We start from the raw sequence: 20,319 nt of genomic DNA, 5'->3' as shown, positions 1-20,319 counted from the left end.
AAAGACATATACAAAAATATTCATAACTGTGCTCTTTGTGGTGGCAAAAAAATGGAAAATGAGGGGATGCCCTTCAATTGGGGAATGGCTGAACAAATTGTGGTATATGTTGGTGATGGAATACTATTGTGCTCAAAGGAATAATAAAGTGGAGGAATTCCATGGGAACTGGAACAATCTCCAGGAAGTGATGCAGAGTGAAAGGAGCAGAACCAAGAAAACATTGTACACAGAGACTGATACACTGTGGTACAATCGAAGGTAATGGACTTCTCCATTAGTGTCAATACAACGTCTCTGAACACTCTCTGCAGGGATCTAGGAGAAAAAAACACTATCCACAAGCAGAGGACAAATTGTGGGAGTAAAAACACCGAGGAAAAGCAACTGCTTGACTACAGGGGTTGAGGGAACATTATTGAGGAGAGACTCTAAATGAACACCCTAATGCAAATACCAACAACATGGAAATGGGTTCGAATCAAGGACACGTGATACCCAGTGGCTATGGGAGGGGTGGTGGAGGGGGGGAAGAAAAGAAAATTATCTTTGTTTCCAAGGAATAATGTTTGAAAATGACCAAATAAAATAATGTTTAAAAGGAAAAAAAAGAAAGAAAAAAAAAGAATATCATAGGTTGAATTATATATTTAAAAAGAAAAGTAAGCTTTATATTGAGATTCACAGTTTCATGTACAAGCCTCTTTTTGTTCTAATTTGTATAAAGAAATAATCATTTTATTTGATGTCAAGTTCGGTATAAAAAGATGAATAAAAAATAAAAAAAAAAGAAAGAAACTCCTACCCACAATTTCAGTCTTCACATACTTCCCACTGTAGTGCCAGAAGCCTTCCTAATACCCTTTGCCTGGTGGTACCAAGGCCCAGAACCCAGTGCAAAAAGGTTGTCTAAGTGCAAGAATCCTGTAGTAGGATGTAGAGGAAGACAATCTTTTGTAATCATTTGTTTGAGTTACACAATACCATAATATTAGAAAAACATAATTTTCTTTGTTTCCACCCAAAAGGCAAACAGTTCCCCATCAATGTGCAAACAAAAAGATATTTCATTTATGTAGTAATAACAAATTTACAGAATCTTTTGATTTACAAAGCACTCTCCTTACAACAACTCTGTGAGAGAAGTTGTAGTATTATTATACCCATTTATTAGAAACTGGGGCTTAGAGAAGCTGGGACTTGCATAAGGTCCTAAGGCAAGTAAATGGAAAGAGCCAGGACTCCAACCCAAGTTCTCTTGACTTCAGGTCCCATCATCTTTCCATATTGTCTCTCCAACATGAAAATCTCATTTGGAAATATTTTCTATAATGAGAGAATTTGGAAGCATGTGTTAGGCTAGATCACAGACCTGTTCTGGAGGACAGATTTTTCTGCAGATAGGACAGCAATCTCCTCCTTCAGATTCCGAAGTTGGCGTTCATAGTCAGTTAGCATATCGAAGCTACGTTTACGGGCCTCCTCCTGGGTTTGAAGAGTCTTGAGTCTTAACCACAAGAGAAGAAAAAATTCAATGAGCAATAGCATGCTTAACATGGCAGCTGCTCCCCCACCATCAGACCACTTTTTAGTAGCAAAAGTTCCATGAAAATGCAGAGGAGCAATGAAAAAGTTTATCAATGCAAAGAAACTCAGGTGTCAGAATGTCATTCTACATGTATGACTCAGAATGTATAAATATTTTTTTTTCTAGAGAGGATACTCACCTCAGTCACTGGTGTCATGTCAGAACAGTGTAAGGGCAACTAGAAGTCCTTATAGAACAAAGAATATTGTTTTACTTTGACTATATTAGACCAGTTGTGAAAGAATTTGACCTCCAAAAATCTATTAAGACTTTATCAAAGTTAATGAAAGGCAGTTGGAGGAAAGAAATGCAAACTTTTATCCTCAAATATATTTTAATCTTATATCTCTTAGGTATGAACTGATAACTTGAAGATCTTGAAAACTTTATAATTTCTCAACTGAGTTATTTCTTATCTGGAAAAATACTTTGAATGGTTTCACAGAACCTATTTAAAAAACTTAACTGACACAATTCAAGAATAGCAATACAAGGAGGGAACTTTTAATTACTAAATACCTAAATGAAAGAGGATGCAAATTATCAAGATCTTCATCACTTAGGAATTACAATCAGAAAAATCAGACTGGGGGCAGCTGGGCAGCTCAGTGGATTGAGAGCCAAGCCTAGAGACAGGAGGTCCTAGGTTCAAATTTGGCCTCAGACACTTCTCAGCTGTGTGACCCTAGGCAAGTTACTTGACCCCCATTGCCTAGCCCTTACCACTCTTCTGCCTTGGAGCCAATATTGGCTCCAAGACAGAAGGTAAGGGTTTAAAAAAAATCAGACCAGACAATATATGAGACAACAATTAAAGAAAGCTTTCCTATAGTGGAAAGGGAAATCAAAATTGCCTAAAATGAAGTTATAGAGGAGTTGCTCATCTACATCACTGGAAAGTGTTTCCACATCATCAGTTCTCTACACAACTAAAATCATTAATTCATATTTAAATTTTTTTTAAATTTCTTACTGATGGCTAAAACTCCGCAATATCTCAGGATAAGGAACAGAAGAAAAAAAGGGGAAAAACTTCTTTGCTTGATACATAGCCACCTAACCTATGATTAAACAATTCTTATTGCTTTTTTAAAGATTACTCCTGTCATTTGATTAGTAAGATTGACCATTATTCCACATGATATGAGAAAATAATGAGAGACAGTAATAAAATTGGCAAGAATTGGCAAAGCAGATTAATCAACAGGCCACCACCAAATACAGCTGAGTAAGAAATACTGCAACCTTAGATGAAGTATTTCATCCTCAGCAGCCAAAAGCGCTGTAGCTGATCTGGTCCTGATGTCCTCAAGATCCATCTTAGTTTTTCTCAAACTGTAAGAGAGATCAATAGCTAAAGAAAGATTTTCACAATTCTTCTAGACTTTGCAAATTAAACACAAGTTCTTCCAGAAATTTTACTGATTTGGGGAAGGGAGAGAAGACCCAGTTGTGAAAGATGTCTTCATTCATGATGAAAATATCACATTAGGTTTCTGTGCTAACACATACTAATGGTCTTTGGCAAACAAAAGCAAATACACCAGAAAATAACTGAAATTCCATTTCCCAAAAAAATTGTATAATAATTAGTCCTAAGAAAACATAGCACACACAATAAAGGTTACTTTTGACCAATCCTTCTTCTATATCTCCCCCTCTAAGAGTTTCAATTGCTCATTTTCTGACCACCAGTTTTGTTCCTAATTTTAAGATTGACATCACAGGCCAGTTTATAATTCTCTAGGTCTTTTCTAGGTCTAAGTATGGCAACATTTCCCTGTTTTAGCCATGCCTATTAGAATTTCCTGGTCTTCCTAGACATTCAAACTCTTTGTGTCTTGTTGGTCTCCAGTAATGGCCCCTGCTCTATAGTAGATGTCACCATTCTTTTATGTCTGCTATTCTCTTGATACCTTCTATTTCTTGGGTTCCTTGTTCCCAAACTGATGAAGGGGGAAGATACAATTTCTTCCACCTCTCCCCATTTTCTCTCTTCTTTTACTTTCTCCTTAAAGTTAATATTTCATCCTTACAGACAATTACAAAGATTTTCTTCAGAGCACTAATAAGAGGAATTCCTGTAAAGTATTCCCCTAATCCTTTCTCATGGTGTAGCAATGACCCTGGGTATCCAGATGCTATGTTAGTTGAGTGAAAACTTTGGCAGGTCTTATATCAGGATACCAAGGCTGTGAACATGAGCCTGATGATGGAGAGCTGTCTAAGGACCAAGCCTTGCTAAGTCTGATGATTTCTGATCACATTGGCTTCAGAGTGGAGAGTTTTTGTCCACAATAACTCTTGAAGATCATCAATTAAGTTACAGAGGGGTTGCAATCTATCTCACTGGCAGCAGAATCCACATGAAAGCACAGAAAATACTTAAAATGTTGAAGCACTAAAAAAGGAAAATGCAAGGTAGGCATAATAAAAAATGAAAAAGTAACATATTTAAGTAGAAAAGGTTCTGTGAATAAATCTTCTTCCTGTATATTAGCTACAGGAAGTTAACTACTTTTCCTTAGTTCCTTCTTCCCACTGATTGACCTTTTGCTGCTCTGTAGTTGTTCATTTATTCAGACATGCCAGACTCTTTATGACCCCATTTGGGGTTTTCTTGTAAAGATACTAGAATGTTCTGTCACTTCCTTTTCGGAGTCATTTTCCAGCTGAGGAACTGAGGTAAACAGAGTTAAGTGACTTGCCCAGAGTCATACAGCTGGTAAGTGTCTGAGATCAGATTTAAACTCAGGCGTTCTTAACTCCAACTCTGACCACTATACCACCTAACCTTTATTATATCTGTTGAGGCTACTAACTCTCTTCATCTTAATGATTGCTCCCTTGCACTGCATTCAGTTTGCAAAGCTGTATCTCCAACTTTTCTGAATGGTTAAGAACAGAAGCTAGGTCACAAGGAGTTGAGGAATGAGTAGCTGAGGAAAATCAAGGTTTAAGAGTATATGACTACTCTTCCTAGATATGTATAGTGAAAGAGAGGTGAAAGAAAGATTGTTAACTTAAGGGAATTACATAGTCAAGAGAAACATTTTTAAGGAAAGATGAGATGTGAGAAAGTTTGTGGACAAAGAGGAAGGAGCCAGTAAAGAGGTAGATACTAAAGATTAAAGAGAGAAAATGAATAATTGATGGAACAAAACCCCCAGAGAAGAAGGGAAAAGATGGAATCAAGAACATAGATGGAAGGGTTACATTTGGTAAGGAGAAGGATTAGCTTATCCTCTAAAACAAGAGAGGAAGAAGAGAAGTTATACAAAAATAGAAAGGGGTTTTGAGGGGTAGAGAAGGGTAGCTGAGGAAGGTCATCAAGTAGCCTTCATCTTTTCAGTAAAGTAGGAGACAGAGTGTAGCTAAGTGGTGCAGTGGATAGAGCACCAGGCCTGGAGTCCAGAAGGCTCATCTTCCAGAGTTCAAATCTGGCCTCAAACATTTATTAGATGTGTGACCTTGGACAAGGCACTTAACCCTATTTATCTCAGTTTGCTCATATGTAAAAGGAACTAAAGAAGAAAATGGAAAACTGCTCCAGGATCTTTGCCAAGAAAATCCCAAATAGGGTCCCAAAGAATCAAACACAACTGAAAATGACTGAATAAAAACAAAGGTGGGAGACAAGGTAGTTTGCTGAAAGAGAAGGAAATATGAATGGAGTTCACGGTTTGAGGAGATCAGAAAAGGGTTGGAATAGATATATAGTCAATATATAATGAATATGATGGGAATAGGATTTTGGTGTAGTACTAAGAATCTAGTTGAGATTAGAATGCATAAATTTATAATTCATACAGTCAGCACAGTGTCATTACTTCCAAAGTCAGTATTCAATTGCAGAAATAAAGATGGTGAATTTTAGAAGTGTTGCTTAGAGTTGGAGATTAGCAGAGAGGGAACAATGAAATCACAAAAAAATTAAAGGATTCAGGGACAGAGAGAGGATGACCATTGGGTTGAGGTCAAAGGAAGGGAAGAAAGAAATAGGAGAAAAAGTAGAGAGTAAGTCAAGACATTGAATGTCAGGAAAAGGCTAAGAGAAGATTTTAGAAGGAGTGAAGAAGTAATGAAGGCAGAAGGAAAAGAGATTGTGGTCAGACAGCTATTTTTCAAAGTGGGGATTTTGCAGTTGCACATGATAGTGAGGTCTAAAGTAATATAATAGATTGTCCCTATATATTTATAGAGTAAAATAATGATAGATATGTTGAAGTATTTGAAAAAAATATAAGTCAACAGTGATAAAAGAATTCTGCCCTTGAATAATTAAATTGAAAGCAATGCTGACTATAGAGTAAAGAATGGAAAGGAAAATAATAATCCAGATGCTGAAGATACTGAAGAGAAGTAGAAAGAACTGTGGAACTCAGAATATAATAGGGATGATAAAGGTTCAGAGAAGGTGATATATAAAGAGCATATATGTGCATGATAAATGGATGTATATATGTATACATAATGCAAATGTGTATATATATATATATATTCTTATACATGCAAATATACACGTATTTCTGACTCTAGCTATGAACCACCTGCATAGATATGAAAGTTAAGCCATAGGAGTTGATGAGGTTACCAAGAGAAGGTGTGGCAAGACTGTAGAGGGAGAAGAGCAAGGAGAGAACCCAGGACAAAGCCTTGGGGTAAAACTTCCCAGTGATATGAATGATGAGCCAGAAAAGGAGATTGAATAGTAATCAGACATATAAGAGACAACACAAGGGACCAGAGTGAACATTCAGGAGAAAAATGTAGAATGCAAAAGACAAATCAAGATGAATATCAATTGAGAAAATACCATCCAATTTAAGAATTATGGAATCACTGATAACTTGAGAAAAGATAGTTTCAGTTAAGCAATGAAATCAGCAGACTTCAAAGAGGAACTAGAAATAGCAGAGTATAGACAGCTTTTTCAAGGATTTTGGCAAAGAAAGGAAAGAAAGCTATAGGACAATGGCTTAAGGAGACAGCAGGGCCTAGTAAAGGTTTTTTTTTTTTTTTTAAAGATGGGGAATATATGGGCATGTTTAAAGGCAACAGAAAAGAAACCAGTAGATAGGGTAAAGTTGAAGATGTGAGAGAGAATGGAAGATGAAGGATGAAATCTGATGAATATGAAAGAAGATGGGACACATGTTTAAGGGCTTTGGAAAAAAGAAAGGCCACTTCTTTGTCCAGAGACTAAAAGAAAGGAGGAGGAAAAGATTAGAACAGCAATTGAGTGAAATTGAGTGAACCACACTGACTTCATCTTGTGACAATTCTAAATCTAGTTCAGTTTCCTTTCTATTTAATTATGAATCTGGTCAAATTTCTGTCTTGTGACCAAACTTTACTCAATTGTGAGAATTATGAGAGGACTTTGTTGCATTATTTGAACTTATCTTTACGTGACTGGGAAGCTGAACCACGTCTACCTATTGCTCAGATAGCCTTAAATAAGGGCCTGCATCAGTGACGGTGAACCTTTTAGAGACCAAGTACCCAAACGTCAAACTTTACATTGCATGTGAGCCTACCCCAGACGATGGGGGGGGGGGGGTTGCTCCCGTTGGGCTGTTGGGCAGAAGGGTAATGTCCTCAGGTGTGGTGGAGAAGGGAAGGGGAGCAGACCCCCTCTGGCACACATGTAATAGGTTCTCCAACACAGACCTAGATGCTGATGAGAAACACAGTCAGATCTGAAGTTTGACACAAGTAGTTTTCTCATAGTTGTACATCTCAAGTAACCCATATGTCTTATCTGAAAACTGTCTCCATACAGGTCAATCAATTATTGTTTCAATGTCCCTTTGATTGAATACAGAAAGTTGGGTAAAGTGGGACACCACTTTTTTAATTTTAGGGACTAGAACCTGTTCACTCTTCCCTTCCTGGTTTGGAAAGTCCTTAATCTTTTCTCCAATTAGAAATCAGATTACCTAATTGTGTATCCTACTTAATATGTTCTCTTTAAATTAATTGGTCTTATTTGATTGTTTTAAATACATAAAAGTCTATCTCCCCCCACCTCTATTCAGGATCCATTGCCAAAGCTGAGGAAAGTGATTAGCTCCAGTTTGTTATACAATTGGCATACTTTGCTTAAGAAGTCATTATGTTTGGAAGCTTGAACCTTTGTCTGAGTCACTTTGTCTTTCATCCAACACAGTTGTAAATGATGTAAAAGAGTTTTGAGAATTTTTAGAATCAGGTGGCATTAAGAGAAGTGATAGCTTTAGACAAGATAGTGAGGATGTCATATCCTTAGAGGGAAGTTCTTTCTCTTGATTCAACCTATTTCTCTGATCTCATTGGTATGTCAGAAGCCAATTCTTCTAACATAATTATCTGAATTGATTCTGCTCTTGGGCATGAGAAACCAGTCTCCTCTTCACTCATATCCCACACTGGCATCAGACCTAGTAACCATCCCAAAACTAGGTCCTGAACTCACTTCTTCCAAGGGCATCTCTCCACTCCATGTTGTTCCAAAGATGGTTTCTCCTCTCTGATCTTCCTTCTAATCCAAAACTTTATGGCACCTGGCACAGTCCCTGGTACACAATAGGTGTTTAACAAGTGTTTACCTGCTTGCTTAGGTAAATGATTCATCCTCTCATGTACCTATCACTCATTTGTAGGGCCAAGCTGGCAGACATACTTTGTAGCAGAGATGAACAGTCTTTTAAAAGAGGTTATTTTTCTAAAATCTTCTAACTTGTCTTTTTAAGTAATATATTTTTTAAAATTCATATCAGGGTACTATGTCTTCTTTTATCACAAACTAGAACTGATTAAAAAGTATTCCATGTTCCTATCATTATAAATAACAGATACTATAGTAAAAAGGAAGGGCTATACATATTTTATTAAAAATTCGTATATGTTTGTCTCCTCAGTCCCATTAAATTATAAACCCTTTGAGGCTAAGTTCTATCAACTATTTTTTTCCTCTTTCCATAGTACTTTACAAGTAGTATTTGATAAATTTTGGTTGATATAATCTGTCATTTTTTCTCATATATCTTTTTAAAAACTGTAATATTTATTAAACTGTTTACTTTTTTTTCAAATATTTGACATTTCATCTTTGTTTGCAAACTGGCCAAAGGTACTAGATAATTGCATCATGATGTCTTATATCTCTATCCTACTTCCAATTTTACTCCTTTGTGGATTTTGCCCCTACCCTTCAGTTGTCTTTGTTTATATTTCAATCCCAAGTGATCTTGAATCTCAAGATAGTCTTTGGCTACCCTCTTTTAGCTAGAGAGAGCTGAAAGTCCTGTGGAAAGAAGTATACCAGCAAGGGAATAAATACTCCTCTATACATAGCCTATAGTGTTTGGGATCACCCTATTTTAAGAAATATTAGGTAACTCTTAAACACCAAATCATCATTTCTCAAACCCTTTAACCTTATTATTATTTCTCTACAGAGTTTCCATGACCACATTAACCGTGTGTCAAAATGTTCATTTCCAGGTTAAAAACAAAATTTTTAATGAAACTAAATGGGGAAAAAATAGCATTTTCTCTTAGAAAAAAAAAACAACTCATTTTTCCTCTTACTCTTGTTGAACGACGCTGAGCTGTACACGAGTTGAATTCAGTTCTGAATCTAACTGATGTATCTCCCGTTCCCGAGTACCAGAAAGTTCTCGTAGCTGTTTATCCTTGTCACATGACTCCTTCAATAAAAGAAATTTTTTAAATTGTCTGAAATTCTATATCTTCAGAAAATCATGCATAAAGCAGCATTTTTTTTTTCGGAACAACATAATAAAGAAAATGTCACAAAAGTCTGTATAGCTTAGGGGGGAAAAGTTACTATGGCTTTATTTTCCCAGACAAAAACTCTTATTACCATTATCACAGCTCATTTTTAAAATGTGTTTTACGAAGTTTACAAAGTATCTTTTTCATTTAAACTTTAAAGTAGGTAAGAAAACTGAGAGTCAAAGAAGTTAAGAGTTTTGCCTACTGGGTTTTTAAAAAATATTTTACTTTTTCCTAATTACAAGTAAAAACAATTTTTAACAATCATTTTCTACAATGTTGGTTTTGTCCATTGTTAACTAATGAGTGGCCATCAGAGTCAGGATTCAAATCCTGGTTTTCTAACCCTAATTACAGTCCTCTTTCTTTTCCATGGTGACAACCACACTGCCTATCTCCTTGGGAAAAGTAAATATACCCCTGCTTCCCACCTTGTTTATGGCTGAGCAAAAACTAGCAAGAAGTCATTATGGAACTGATTTGTTGAATCAGTGAAAGGAAAATGCCTTCCTTTATGTCCTGAGGAGTTTTCAATAGGTTTTATTTTTCAGGCTCAAAAATGCAGATGAAAAATTCAAAGCATCTCCATTCTCCCACTCATTAGCCTCTGAAGGCCTATAACACATTGCCTCTACTACTCATTTGGCACCTAGCAGAGGAGAGCTTGCAGAAATATTTGTGTAAGTCTTGTTTGACAGACTGATTGTAAGGCACTTGAGAATGGAGACTGTGTATTAGAAGCAACTAAATAGGCATTTTTGTGCCAAGCATTGTTCTAACCTTTGACAGAACCTACAGGAACACTTTACTCATAATAAGCACTTAATCAATGTATGACCCTGATAAAAATTGGGTTTTTTTCTTTTAATATGTGCTACCTGAAAAAGGATCAAGTTGCCTTCAGGGCATTTTGCTATGGAAGAATTGGAGAAACAAGTTCCCAGCCAGGGCAGAAATCGAGATTTTATTATTTCCACTCCAGCGTAATGTCCACCTAGGAGAATAAACAAGCCAAGACAGTGAGAGGCAGCAGGCATGGGTATGCATTTTCATCTAATGTTTGGAAATCATAGAAAAGAAGAAAAGAGAGCAGACGCATGATATATGTGCAACAGTTAAAGCTCTTTCTCACCTTCTTGCGCTATTAGGTTCAGGATTGTGAAGAGTTGCCCTTGTATTTTGGAATTCAGTTCAAGCATTTCACAGCAGCAATTTAAGTTTTGATCACATGTGTTTATCTGCAAAGCCAAGTCATCAAAGATAAGTATAGTCCTCCACTCTGAAAATCATTCCAGGCCAGATAAATATCTAATTTTATATAAAACATGTGTTTCTAAACATATTGTGCATCAAATAAATGTGTGTAAATGAATCCTATTTAAGTGTATTCACAGATAGCTCTCTATCTAATGGAACCTGACAGAAAATCCTTTTGTGTAGGGGAAAATTCTTTTATAAAATAAAAAATCACTCCATAAATTATGTTTTGCTAGTTCAAATTCTTTCATAAGCTGCTGGTATAAAGTAGAACATACTTTCACCTGTATCAACAACTTTTCAAAGAGATTTGTATTCTTTAGGAAACAAACTAATGACCAACTGTGATTTCAGAGGATGGATGATAAAACATGCTATCTATCCCCTAACAGAGACATGATGGACTCAACAGAGCAGATTGAGATCTATTTTTTGGACATAGCTAATAAGTGACTTTGTTTTGCTTGACTATTCATTTGTTACAAAAGTTTTCTTTTTCCTTTTTCTTTTTTCAAATTGAGAGGATGGAAAGACAAGAATGGATTTTTTAATTTAAAAGTGTAATTTATTTTTTTGTAAAAAACAAGCAGTGTTGCTTATAATATTCTATAAGAAATAGCCACTCCATTGGGAAATGACATATTTTAGAAATGAGACCTTTACCAGGGATACTTGCTATAAAAATTTTTTTCTCAGCTTTCTGCTTTCCTTCTAGCCTTATTTGCATTGGTTTTATTCATATAAAACCTTTTAAAATCCATTTTACATCTTATAATGGTCTCTGTCTCTTATTTGGTCCTAAATTCTTCCCTTATCCATAGACCAAGAGGTAAATTATTCTATAGTTCCTTAATTTGTTTATGGTATCACCCTTTATGTCTAACTCATGTACTCATTTTGACCTTTTCTTGATAGATTTTTTATTTCTTTGAAGATTTGCTTAATTAGGGGTTAGTGGGAGAAAGAGATGAATAAAAAATACTTTTTACTTGAACATTTTTAAAGACAATTTGAAAAAGAAAGGCATTGAATACCAATTAATCAATCAAGTAGCTGAGAATAATTAGTTTATCCAGGTATATTGTCATAAACTATATTATAATTTTCAGCTTTCAAAAAATATTTCCACCTTAGCCTGAACCACTATACCGAGCCCATAATAGAGGGTAGCTTTCTTCATTATGCATGTTGTTTTCCTTGGGAAGAGAAACAAAATCCTAGTGCAAATTATCAGGCAACAAATTTCCCTGGTTGAAATGAGATCAGAGCCGTAGCTACAACCTCAGGTGGTCTGATCAGCTCAGACCAGTTCTCCAATTCCCTCTGTTACACAGGCACAAATTAGTGGGATCCCCAGTTTCCTGGGAACACAGGGATAGGATACATATCTTTGTTTTCCCATGTCCTTCCTGAACAGGAAAATAATCACATACACATACAAAAGTTTATTGGTAGGTAGAGCACAGATTTCTCAAGATAGAAATATCTACAATTCATACAATCCCATATGAGTGTCTTATGCATGAAGCTGCACAGAATTCCTGCTGGGAAATAACTTTACTAAACAAAACTGAAAAAAAAAACAACTATTGACCAAATAAGGAGCTTCAGTGGAATTCTCAGTTCTATCTTCCTGGAATAAAAGACACATTAAATTGAGTCTTATCCTATTAACATTTGGAGCCTGAGATATTTTCAAGTGGCTAGACTACCAATTTCACAGAAGAGATTTTTTAAGTGAAAGTGAGTTTCTGGAGGGTCAAGATGCTTTGAACTTAAGTCAATGATAGAGATAAGTATTAGAGACAGGAGACTGAGGCTGAAGAAGAAAGAATCTAGCAAATAAGGATTGAAAAAACAGCTAGGATTGTGAAAGTGATTTGTTAGAGCAGTTTGAAGAGACCAATATCAAAAGCAGACAGCTAACAGTGATGTGATTTCTGATTGATTAAATGAAGACTGAAATTTCAGTTATTGCCCTTCATTGCCACCTAAAATTTAAGAGAGAAGTCGCTTCTCAGAAATGTTTGGTGCCCTTTTCCACCTCCTCTTGTTTGAGAAGAAAAAGCAGAAAGGGAAAAGGCAAGTACTGCATCTGCTTTGTTTTATAGGAAGAGATAGCCAAAATTATTCACTTTCCTCAAAGAGCTAACCTGAGCTGTTTTGCTTTGTGCTCTGTTTTGACTGGGTGGCACATCATCCATTCAGGTGAGTCAATAATTGCCTGGGCTAGTCTGGACAGCTGTGAAATTCTCTAACTTAGCTTAAAAGCAACTGATATTCACCTCAAGAGTTATCTTTTAAATAACCTTTTAAGGGTGAACATAAGTTGAGTTTGTAAATGCTTCAAGGACAGAAGAGAAGAGCTAAGTGCAGTGATTACCAGAAGGTAAGCAGTTTCATTGATTTTGTGTCATACAGATGTTCTCAAATGGACTAGTGATTTCAAAGTCTACATTTGTGAGTTTACAGAACACTGTAGGTTTTCCTTCCTTTTGTGTTCCTGTAAATGTGTGCTTACTCTCCCCCTCAAATACTAAGTAATTGGTGAGAGTATGACACAAGTTTATATGCAAATTATGATATAGTTTATGACTCGTGCATTGGCTAAAATAAAAGTACATTATTTCTTTTATCTTTATTGCTAAGTATTAGCTATGTTTAAGATCTAAAAAGTATCACTATTATAAGTGGCTAGATTGTATAAATATAATGACCATATATGTGTTGTCTTGTTTAGCTCAGCATGGTTACGTTATACTGTGAGTGGGTGATTTTACAAATAGAAACATCAATTGGGGCTCAAAAGCTAGAGTAGTGAGTAGAAAGAGTGCATTCCATAGGAATATCCACATGACCCTAAGAGAATTTGAGTGTATATAGTGTTTGTTAGTCTGATACTGGGAACCTAGACCTGCTAGTGTGAGAATAGGCTGGAGTGAGCAAGACAAATCAGAGAGTGTAAGTGATAGCCAAGAGAACCTTGAGGCTTCTAGAATATGGGTACACACCAAAGTTGCACCAGTTATATAAAGTTAAGTAACTCGTTCAAGACTGGATATTAAGTTAGTAGCAGAACTGAGGACTGGAGTCTAAGTTTCTTCCTTCTACATCTAATGTTCTTATTACTCTAGTCATTCAGCATTCATTTAACTTCACACTAAGCCTGACCTCCATCCATGGGCCAACACTTCTCAACTCACTAGAATTCCCTTCAATTTTGTTCCCTTTACTTTTTTTTTTTAATCCTTACCTTCCATCTTAGAATCAAAACTAAGTATCAGTTCCAAGGCAGAAGAGCAGTAAAGGCTAGGCAATGGGGGTTAAGTAGCTTGTTCAGTCACACAACTAGGAAGTATCTGAAGTCAGATTTGAAGCTAAGACCTCCCATTTCCAGGCCTGGCTCTCCATCCACTGAGCCACTTAGTTATCCCCCCTCTCTCTGCTATGCCCCTTCTGTCTATCTTTAATCTTTAAAATTAAAGAGGGTCATCTCTACCATCTGTTCATTCCATCATTCCATTCTTCTCCAGGGTTCTATGAAAATTATGAATCCTTGATGACTAAATTTACCATAAATGTATATTCTCTTAAATCTTTATTAGTGTACTACTCAGCAATCCTTTTCATTAAATTTCTCCTTGATTCTGTATCAAATTGTTCACTGCAGTTATTCCAAAGTTTTACCTTTCTCAAGCCCCCCAGCTCTACCTCTAACCTTATTTCACTTCTTACAGATGACTTTGCTACCTATTTTTTCAGAAATAATCAAGGTCATCTGGAGCTCAGTCATATTTCCATCTCCCCCCTCCTCAAAATAACTTTTTACCTTCATTCAGCCTTGCATTCTTCCCTTCTTTCTCAAAAGCACTGTTTCTTCCTTTCAAAGACAGCTAAGACTTTCCCCCATGCATTCAATCCCATTTCCTCTCAGCTCTTTCTGGATCCTCATCTACTTTCTCTCTTTCATCATCATTAGTTCCTTAGCATCTGAAACATACTAGGATTTTCTCTTCAATATTTCAAAAGATCCATCATTTCATCAGCTTAAATACTCTCTCAATTAATACAGACTGCAAGTCTTTTTCACCTTTATACATCACTGTGGCCAAAAAAATTCATCACCTGGTACTCTCTCCAAATTTACCCAACCTTGTCCTTGGAGAGAAAACATTTTCTGCTGGGGCTTTCTGGCTTGATGGGCTTAATATAGAACTCTGCTGGCATAAATTTTGAGAAGCCAGGTTCAGTTCCATATGATAATGAGCCATCAGTGTTATCTCCCCTCTCTCTTAAAAATTTTTTTCTCAACCCTGCTATCCTTCAAGATACCATTTGCCCCTCCTTTATTTCTGTCATTTTTTAAAAAGTTTAGTTACCTACCTCCTGTTTTTTCAGCATTCACTCTCTCTCCAGTACTTTGAAATATGAATTTTACTCATATAAATCTAATAAACTTGCTCTTTAAAGTCATCAATGACCTCTTCATCATCAAAAATAATAGTCTTTTCTGGTTATCTTTTGCCCTGGCCATGTTGTAATATTCAATTATATTGGCCTCCTTTCCTTCCTAGATCCCAAGACAATAGGCTATCCTAATTTTTCTCCTTTCTATTTCCTTGATTGGTCTCTCTCCCTCTTACCATTGTTTTAAATCAGTCAATCAGCAAACATGTATTTATATTTATTTATGTGCCGGCATTGTTGCTAAGCCCTAGAGATACAAAAAAAAAAAGCAAAAGACAGTCCCTGCCCTCAAAGAGTTTACAGTCTAATGGGAGAGACAACATGTAAAATAAATATATACAACATGCTATCTACAAGAGAGGGTTTGAGAAAAGCTGCTAGCAAAAATTTAGTTTTAGTTGGAACTTACAGGAAGCCATGGAGTTCCCTAGGCAGACTGCAGAAGGAGAGCAGGCCAGGCAAGGGAGGCAGTCAATGCCCAGAATGAAAAATTGGAGTATCCTGTTTCTGGAACAGTCAGGTGACCAGTGTCACTGGATCAAAGAGTATGTGTTGTAAAGTAAAATATAAGAAGACTAGAAAGGTAGGACGAGGCTAGGTTGTTAGGGATAGGGCTACACAGAACATTTTGTATTTGATCCTAGAATAGGAAGCCATTAGAGTTTATTGAATGGGAGGAGGTGTGTGTGTAACCTGGCAGTGTCTGTCCTTTAGGAAAATCACTTTAGTGAATGGAGGATAGTTTGGAGTAGGGAGAGACTTAGGCAGGCAGACCCTCCAGGCAGGCTATTGCAGGCATCTAGATATGAGGTAATATTATCTTAGAGAGTGCTGACAGTGTCAGAGGAGAGAAGAGGACTTTTTGAGAGATATTGCAAAGGTGAAACTGATAAGCGTTGGCAACAGATTGGATTCTAAGGATGAGAGATTGTGAGTAGTCCAGGACAACTCCTAGGTTCTGCAGCAATATGGAAAGTAGGAGAAGAACAGAGAAGATAACAAGTCTTGTTTTGGATGTCAGCAGAGAATTTAGGGCAGAATAGGCAGATTTGAGAATCATCATCATATAGACAGTAATTAAAAGCATGGCAGCTGACAAGATCAACAAGTGAAGTAACAGAGGAAGATACCAGGACATTTTGTTTTTTTAATGTTTCCAATTATTTTCAATTTAATCCAACAAATATTGACTGAGGAGTAACTACTGTGTTGCAAGACAATGTACCCTATAAGCATTTCACACACAAAGATTTTATTTTATTTAAGTTTTGGAAATTTTTATTTAATTAATTAATTTAGAATATTTGTCCATGGTTACACAATTCATGTTTTTTCTCTCCCCTCCTCCCATACCCCTCCTATAGCCAATGAGTGGTTCCACTGGGTTTTACATATTTGCACTTGCATGATCATTTAGAGTCCATGTCCCCAATCATATCTCCCCATCAACACACACAAAGTTTAAAATGGCACAATTGTTTTCTACCAGGGTAGAATGCAGGTAAGAAAGCATGACATGTATGCATATGCAACTATATAATCATACTTAGTTACCTATATGCACATATATATGTATACTACAAGATAGGGTCGGATAGAAATAAAGAAATCCAGACGATGTGTTCTAAGGTAAACTGAGGAAAGGACATTTTTAGCTAGGAGTTTTGAGGGAAGTCTTCACAAAGGAAATGGTACCTAACTTGAGTTCTGAAGAGGATAATAATTGGAGAGATAAAGAGGGGAGATATTTTTCCATGAATCAGGAACAACCTGCAAAAATATTTATAAATGGAAAATAGTAGTTAAGAATTTAAAGAATAGTTAGTACATAGTCTAGTCTGGCCAGAATGAAGAGTACATGAAGGGAAGTTATATGAAATTAGACTGGAAAGATAGATGGCAGACTGATTGTGGATAGATTTAAAAGCTAATCTAAGGAATTTATCATTTATTCTGTTCTTTAAAAAACTTTATGCTCAGAAGGGATGAATGACCTGAATATAAAGAAGGAAACTATAAGCAAATTAGGTGAACATAGAATAGTATACTTGTCAAATCTTTGGGAAAGGAAACTTTAAAACCAAGCAAGAGCTGGAAAAAAAAATCACAAAATGTAAAATCAATAATTTTGATTACATCAAATTAAAAAGGTTTTGTACAAACAAAACTAATGCATCCAAAATTAGAAGGGAAGCAACAAATTGGGAAACAATCTTCATTACAAAAACCTCTGACAAAGCTCTAATTACTCAAATTTATAAAGAGCTAAACCAGTTGTACAAAAAAAAAAAATCAAGCCATTCTCCAATTAATAAATGGGCAAGGGACATGAATAGACAATTTTCAGTTAAAGAAATCAAAACTATTAATAAGCACATGAAAAAGTGTTCTAAATCTCTTATAATCAGAGAAATGCAAATCAAAACAACTCTGAGGTATCACCTCAAACCTAGCAGATTGGCTAACAGACAGCAAAGGAAAGTAATAAATGTTAGAGGGGGTGTGGCAAAGTTGGGACATTAATTTTTTGCTGGTGGAGTTGTGAATTGATCCAACCATTCTGAAGGGCAATTTGGAACGATGCCCAAAGGTCGATAAAAGACTGTCCGCCCTTTGATCCAGCCATAGCACTGCTGGGTTTGTACCCCCAAAGAGATAAAAGGAAAAAGACCTGTACAAAAATATTCAAAGCTGCGCTCTTTGTGGTGGCAAAAAAAACTGGAAAATGAGGGGATGCCCTTCATTTGGGGAATGGATGAATAAATTGTGGTATCTCTTGGTGATGGAATACTATTGTGCTCAAAGGAATAATAAAGTGGAGGAATTCCATGGGGACTGGAACAACCTCCAGGAATTGATGCAGAGTGAGAGGAGCAGAACCAGGAAAACATTGTACACAGAGACTGATACACTGTGGTACAATCGAATGTAATGGACTTCTCCATTAGTGGCAATGCAGTGATTCTGAACAACTTGGAGGAACCTACGAGAAAAAACACTATCCACATCCAGAGGAAACACAGTGGGAGTAAAAACACCAAAGAAAAACAACTGCTAGAATACATGGGTCAAGGGGATATGGTTGGGGATGTAGACTCTAAATGAATATCCTAGTGTTAACAACATGAAAATAGGTTCTGATCAAGGGCACAAGTAATACCCAATGAAATTGTGTGTTGGCTGTGGGAAGAGTGGGTAGAGGGAAGGGATGAAAATAGTGTGATTATTGTAACCAATGTTCTAAATTGACTAAATAAGCTTATTCAAATGGAAAAAAATAAAAATAAAAAATAAAAAAACTTTATGTTTAGTATCAGTTCTAAGACAGAAGTGTAGCAATGACTAGGCAATTGGGGTTAAGTGACTTGCCGAGGATCACACAGAAAGGAGGCTAGATTTGAATCCAGGTCCTCCTGACTCCAAGCTTGGTCCTCTATCCATTGTGGTACCTAGCTGTATCTTATCATTTATTCTAGAGGTAGGCAATAGGGAACAACTGGGTTTTGAAGAGGGAAATGACATGATCATTTGTGCTTTAGAAAGATTATTTTGGCAAGTAGGTAAATTGATGGATTAGAGATGAGTAGAGACTTTGAGCAAACAGTTATCAAATAATCGCAAAACATTCACAGTCACATGAAAAAAAATGTTCATCACTAATGATGCAAATCAAAACAATTCTGAGTTTCCAATTCACACCTTTCAAATTGGCAAAGATGACAAAAATGGCAAAACAAAAAAGGGAGAAGTTGTAGAATAAGAGTGACAAGAGAACAGTTATCTTTACAACTCTTCTGTTAACTATGTAATCAGCTGTGAAAGATTTAGTCATTCTGATCATTCATCCACCACAATTCCAAAGGATTCTTGATGAAAAATGCTGTCCACCTCTATGCAGAGAACTGATAGCCTCAGTATAAATTGAATCATATTTTTTTCTTCTCTTTTTTGGGGAACATAACTAGTGTGGAAATAAACCCTTACCTTCCATCTTAGAATCAATACTGTGTATTGGTTCTAAGGCAGAAGAGTGGTAAGGGCTGGGCAATGGGGATCAAGTGACTTGCCCAGTCTCTAGGCCTGGCTCTCACTCCACTGAGCTACCCAACTGCCTCCTGAAAATATCTTTTGTATGACTTGATATGGATAATGGACAATTGTACTATGCCACCCTGCTCTTACTTGTGGCCCCAAGAAGCTACAACATGTACAGTTGGCTGCACCACAATAAAACATTTTGGCAGGTGGGCTAAACTAGGATGAGGGTAAATGACAGGCCTCCAACCCAACAGTGAGTTAGGGGATGTTTACCCCAGCATGTGAAGACTTCTCCCAGCAGAAGAGGCAGATGAGAAGAATTTATTCCAAAGTCCACAAAGGCAGTGGAAGCTGGTAATGGAAGTTCTTGGAATTTGGTTAGACATCAAAGAAATCAAGGTCATCCACTGCATCCCAAGCTATCACTAGTTGTCTTGATTTTTGTCTTGTTGTGTACATTAATGACTGGAAAAGTGAGGATTTAGACTTTGTACAACTTTTGTTTAAATCCAATTATTATGTTATGTCATTTTGGTCCTTTTAGAGCATGAAGGACAATAACCAACAACCAATCAAGTGCTTAATAAAGGTTTACTGACTAATTGTACAATCTTAGAAGAGAAGGGAACTAGTAGAGCAGGAGGTCCAGGAAAGGAACTTGAAAGAAGGTAGAATTTGAACTGATTCTTGAAGGAAGCCAGGTGGTAAACGTGAGAAGCTAACGCATTCCAGATCTGGAGGGAAAAAGGCAGAGCAAAGTCCAATAGATAGAGATGGAATGTCATGTTATAAGGACAATGAGAATCCCAGTAAAGCTGGATCAGGGAGTTCAAAAATGGTAGTGAAATGATAAGAAGACTGGATAGGTAGAAAGTGACCTAGTTAGACAAAGCTTTAAAAACCAAATAGGAGACCTTTTATACTTGATCCTAGAGGAATAAGAGCTTTACTCCCCCCACAATATCCTCTTTTACTATGATCTTGAATAGAAAGGTAGCTCTTTTCCTGTCCAAAATTAACCCCTTTAAATACACCCTTAACCCCATTCTCTCCCTTAGGCTTGACAAGCTGATTAAACCCACTAACATACCCACTCTCATTCTTAACCACAGTTTCTCCCTATCTACTGGCTCCTTCATAAACATTTTAGCCATTCTTAAAAACAATTCTCTCCTTCTTAAGGTCCT

General features: G+C 36.4%; 1 protein-coding gene across 6 annotated transcripts in view; it reads right to left on the bottom strand.

Annotated features, from left to right (window-relative positions):
- The window catches only part of SPATA18 (spermatogenesis associated 18), a 76,062-nt gene that overhangs the window by 41,497 nt on the left and 14,246 nt on the right, over positions 1-20,319 (bottom strand). For all 6 annotated transcript variants that reach the window (XR_008912868.1, XM_056802610.1, XM_056802608.1 and 3 more), the window contains exons 2-5: positions 10,503-10,608; positions 10,249-10,364; positions 9,164-9,282; positions 1,373-1,507 (exon numbers count right to left, since the gene is read on the bottom strand). Coding sequence is in view for 5 of the 6 variants with exons in the window: in XM_056802608.1 (XP_056658586.1) it covers positions 1,373-1,507; positions 9,164-9,282; positions 10,249-10,364; positions 10,503-10,608 (476 nt within the window). In the remaining variant the exon portion in view is untranslated. The remainder of the gene's footprint in view (positions 1-1,372; positions 1,508-9,163; positions 9,283-10,248; positions 10,365-10,502; positions 10,609-20,319) is intronic.

The sequence above is a fragment of the Monodelphis domestica genome, chromosome 6 (assembly GCF_027887165.1).
Source record: "Monodelphis domestica isolate mMonDom1 chromosome 6, mMonDom1.pri, whole genome shotgun sequence".
Taxonomy (NCBI): Eukaryota; Metazoa; Chordata; class Mammalia; order Didelphimorphia; family Didelphidae; genus Monodelphis; species Monodelphis domestica.
This window is presented reverse-complemented; position numbering and strand designations above follow the sequence as displayed.